Consider the following 2,191-nt stretch of genomic DNA (forward strand, 5'->3'; position numbering starts at 1 on the left):
AGGTCACTGAGATCCAGAATCCTAATAAAACTCCCTATTCTCCTGTTATCCACTAGTCAGGAAAAGGCACAGCCTCCTTCCTTGTAGCTGGAGGGGTTTTGAGCAAACCAATAATCGGAAACATGCTCTTCAAAGCAGAATGAGATACAAGATAAGTCAGAGATTCTGATTCTTAGGACCAGATTGGGAGGAGAGAGTTCTGAGCTCAGAGCAGCCATCTTCATTTCACTATGGTCATTTTCTTTCCCAGGACAATTGTGGTCAACAGACAGTGGACTATGGCCTTACAGCTCTAAACTAAAGGAAGGTGAGTACGTGCTTGGCCCTGGTCAGTCATGTAACAAGGTGGTTACCAGTGCAAACTGTGAGAGTCAGACAGCCCAAGTTCACCTTCTGGCAGCTGCTCAGTAGTTTTAGGGCTGAGTTTTGGGTGAGTTACTTAACTCAGCTTTCCCATCTGCAAAATGTGGATAATAGTATTGTCACATAGCTCTTAGTACACAGCCTCACATAGTGGCCACTTAAATAAGTGCTGGTTTGAAACTATTATCATTAAACCTAAAGCCACTAGAGACAGGAGATCCTGAAAAAATATGAGATCTCTTTCTTTGTCAACACTGACCCAGAGGTGGGAGCTCTGAGAAGTCACAGTCTCTTCTGGAGGTCAAGGGAAAGTCCCCATTGTCAAACAGAAGTAGAAGAGACAGGGCACAGAAAACGGACTGACTTAAAGACCTAAAAGACATCTCTTATTTTTGAATGAATTGGAATATGAATATATGTCTGCTTCTTCTAGAAGTGTCAGTGGTCACTCTGGAGGTAAAGTCTAGCCTCTTTATTGTTCACTGGAAGTTTAAGTTACTTAGCTATTAAAGAATATCCATAGCAAAAAGTAAAAACGTTCCCCCCACATGAAATCTCAAGTGTCTTGGTGGATTTCATTCTCAAGAATTGGAAGTGGGTACTGGGAGGGTGGTAGTGGTGTTTCTCTCAAAATGGTTCTTTTCTTTCCCCCATGGACTGGGTTTTCTCCAGGGGAGAATGGCAGCTGAGAACTCTTCGGTGACAGAATTCATCCTTGCAGGCTTAACAGACCAGCCAGGACTCCAGATCCCCCTCTTCCTCCTGTTTCTAGGTTTCTATGTGGTCACCATAGTGGGGAACCTGGGCTTGATAACACTGATTGGGTTGAACTCGCGCCTGCACACCCCCATGTACTTCTTCCTCTTCAACCTCTCCTTAATAGACTTCTGTTACTCCACTACCATCACTCCCAAAATGCTGATGAGTTTTGTCTCAAGGAAGAACAGCATCTTGCATGCAGAGTGTTTGACTCAACTGTTTTTCTTCTGCTTCTTCATCATCTCTGAGTCCTTCGTCCTGTCAGCAATGGCATATGACCGCTATGTGGCCATCTGTAAGCCACTGGTGTACACAGTCACCATGTCTCCTAAGGTCTGTTTACTGCTTTTGTTGGGTGTGTATGTGATGGGGTTTTCAGGGGCCATGGCCCACACAGGAAGCATAGCAAGTCTGATCTTCTGTTTTGACAACCTCATCAATCATTTCTTGTGTGATATCCCTCCTCTCCTTGAGCTGGCTTGCAACAGCTCTTCTGTGCATGAGCTGGTGGTCTTCATAGTTGTGACCACTGTTATTGGAATGGTCACTGTCACCATCTCCATCTCTTATGCTCTAATCCTTTCCAGCATTCTCCGCATTCACTCCACTGAGGGCAGGTCCAAAGCTTTCAGTACATGCAGCTCCCACATAATTCTGGTTTTCCTTTTCTTTGGTTCTGGGGCTTTTGTGTATCTCAAACCACCTTCCGTTTTGCCCCTTGACCAAGGGAAAGTGTCGTCCCTGTTCTATACCATTGTGGTGCCCATGTTAAATCCCCTGATATATAGTTTGAGGAACAAGGATGTCAAAGCTGCCCTGAGGAAAACCTTGGGGAAAAATAATTTCTTGAGAAAGGAGTAGTATTTGAAGAAGTAGACAAAATGTTTTGTTTATTAGCTTGTGTGTGTTTTCAATGAAGGGTGTAAGTTCCATTTTTTGCCCTCTCTTGTACAGAAAGTTTTAAGTCTTTGTGTCTGGATGTGCAACTAACACTTTCACTTCGGACTTCCCCGGTGGCACTAGTGGTAAAGAACACAACTGCCAATGCAGGAGACATAAGAGATGCGTT

At 44.2% G+C, this 2,191-nt stretch overlaps 1 protein-coding gene across 1 annotated transcript; it reads left to right on the forward strand.

The window, feature by feature from the left end:
* The first annotated feature begins 1,041 nt into the window (after nucleotides 1-1,041).
* On the forward strand, nucleotides 1,042-1,983 carry LOC113886014 (olfactory receptor 8B12-like). Its single transcript, XM_027531960.1, has one exon. It carries the CDS (start codon nucleotides 1,042-1,044, stop codon nucleotides 1,981-1,983), a length of 942 nt encoding a protein of 313 aa, XP_027387761.1.
* The last annotated feature ends 208 nt before the right edge of the window (nucleotides 1,984-2,191 follow it).

This window comes from Bos indicus x Bos taurus, chromosome 29, assembly GCF_003369695.1.
Source record: "Bos indicus x Bos taurus breed Angus x Brahman F1 hybrid chromosome 29, Bos_hybrid_MaternalHap_v2.0, whole genome shotgun sequence".
NCBI classification, from domain to species: domain Eukaryota; kingdom Metazoa; phylum Chordata; class Mammalia; order Artiodactyla; family Bovidae; genus Bos; species Bos indicus x Bos taurus.